The 1,665-nt window shown below is 15.5% G+C and overlaps 1 protein-coding gene across 1 annotated transcript in view; it reads right to left on the bottom strand.

Annotated features, from left to right (window-relative positions):
* Window positions 1-320: 320 nt before the first annotated feature.
* Window positions 321-1,665, bottom strand: part of PGSY75_0609200 (putative citrate synthase-like protein) — a gene marked incomplete at both ends in the record, with an annotated part of 1,662 nt that continues 317 nt past the window's right edge. Inside the window, one exon of the mRNA XM_018784674.1 lies at window positions 321-1,540. Coding sequence (XP_018642728.1) covers window positions 321-1,540 — 1,220 coding nt within the window. The remainder of the gene's footprint in view (window positions 1,541-1,665) is intronic.

Raw genomic sequence — 1,665 nt, 5'->3', positions numbered from 1 at the left:
AAAAAGTAAAAATATATGTAAAAAAAAAAAAAAAAAAAAAAAAAAAAAAAAAAAATATATAAAAAAAAAAAAAAAAAAAAAAAAAAAAAAAATAAAAAAAAAAATAAAAAAAAAAAAAAAAAAATAAAGAGGAAAAAAAAAAAAAAAAAAAAAAAAAAAAAAAAAAAAAAAAAAAAAAAAAAAAAAAAAAAAAAAAAAAAATATACATATAAACATATATATATATATATATATATATATATATATATATATTTTTATTTATATAACCGTTTAATTATGTTTGAAATATTGGGCTTATTTCTACACCGAACCTTTTGCTCCTACCTCTTTTGAATGTCCACATATTGCCTTGTTGGGTTGCCCACATATACACCCCCATATTTTATAATTTTATTATTTTCCTTTTGTTCATTTATATGAGCTGTAAAACTAAGTAATCGTGATATAAAATAAAAGGATGGATAATAATCTAAGGGTATATTTAATATATGAAATACTAATAAAGTATAATAATATAATGTTGGATATATATTTTTATGTTTTAAAAAATAATTTTCAACATATATAAAATTATATAAAATATTTATATTATGTTGAGATGTTAGATTACAATAATCTTCAATATATTTTTTGAGAATATTATTTTTTTTATTAAAATTATTATTTTTATGGAAAAAGAAATTTAAATAATTTTGTGGAATATGATCATCACATATTATATTTTTATTTTTATTTTCATTTTCATTTTCATTTTCATTTTCATTTTCATTTTCATTTTCATATATTTTAAAGTTTAAAAAATATTGTAAGGATGTATGTAAATTTATTTCTTTAAATATATCTATATAAAACGTTATCATAGATATACATATATTAAAATAATTTTTACACATATTACTTATCATTCTTATTAAAAATGTTGATTCATTAATATTATTATCACATAATATAATCAAAACACTGCTTATAAGTTTTATACTATATATATCATAATTAACTGAAGGAACCTTACAAATAGGTTCATTACTTTGTATGGAATTATTTATATGATGATTCTTATATATATTATCTATATTAATTTTATCATTTTTTTCTTGTATATTTTTTTTAATATAATTTAATTTTAAACAAAAATTCAAAAAAAGACAAGAACAAAAAAAATCATTTGTATATATTTTATGATCAATATTAACATTTTTATAATTTTCTAAAGAATATTTTGGATTTATTAATTTTAAATAGCTAGCCAATATTTCATAATAACATATATTTATATCAATAAAACCTTTTTTATTTTTATCCTGTGAACAATGAATAAAATAAATTCTTAATAATTCTAATAAATTACAATTTGAAACATTATTATGCATTTCAAATATTCTTTTTTCGTCTAATAACTTTAAAGAATTCATAAAAATATTTCTTTTTTCTTTTAATTCTTTTATATTGGGTAGTTTTTTATAAAGAAATAAGTATATGGTTTCTTCAAAATTTCCGTACGTGCAAAGGTCACCAATATTAATACCTCTGTAAAAAATATCTGCAACATGATAAAAAAAATAAAACATACAAGGAATATAACATATTAATATTATATATATAAAGAAATTCAAATGAATAGGAATACACACATAAATACATAAATATATAAATATATAAATACAT

Source organism: Plasmodium gaboni, chromosome 6 (assembly GCF_001602025.1).
Source record: "Plasmodium gaboni strain SY75 chromosome 6, whole genome shotgun sequence".
Taxonomy (NCBI): Eukaryota; Apicomplexa; class Aconoidasida; order Haemosporida; family Plasmodiidae; genus Plasmodium; species Plasmodium gaboni.
The sequence above is the reverse complement of the archived record's forward strand: the minus strand, read 5'-3'. Positions and strand labels throughout refer to the sequence as shown.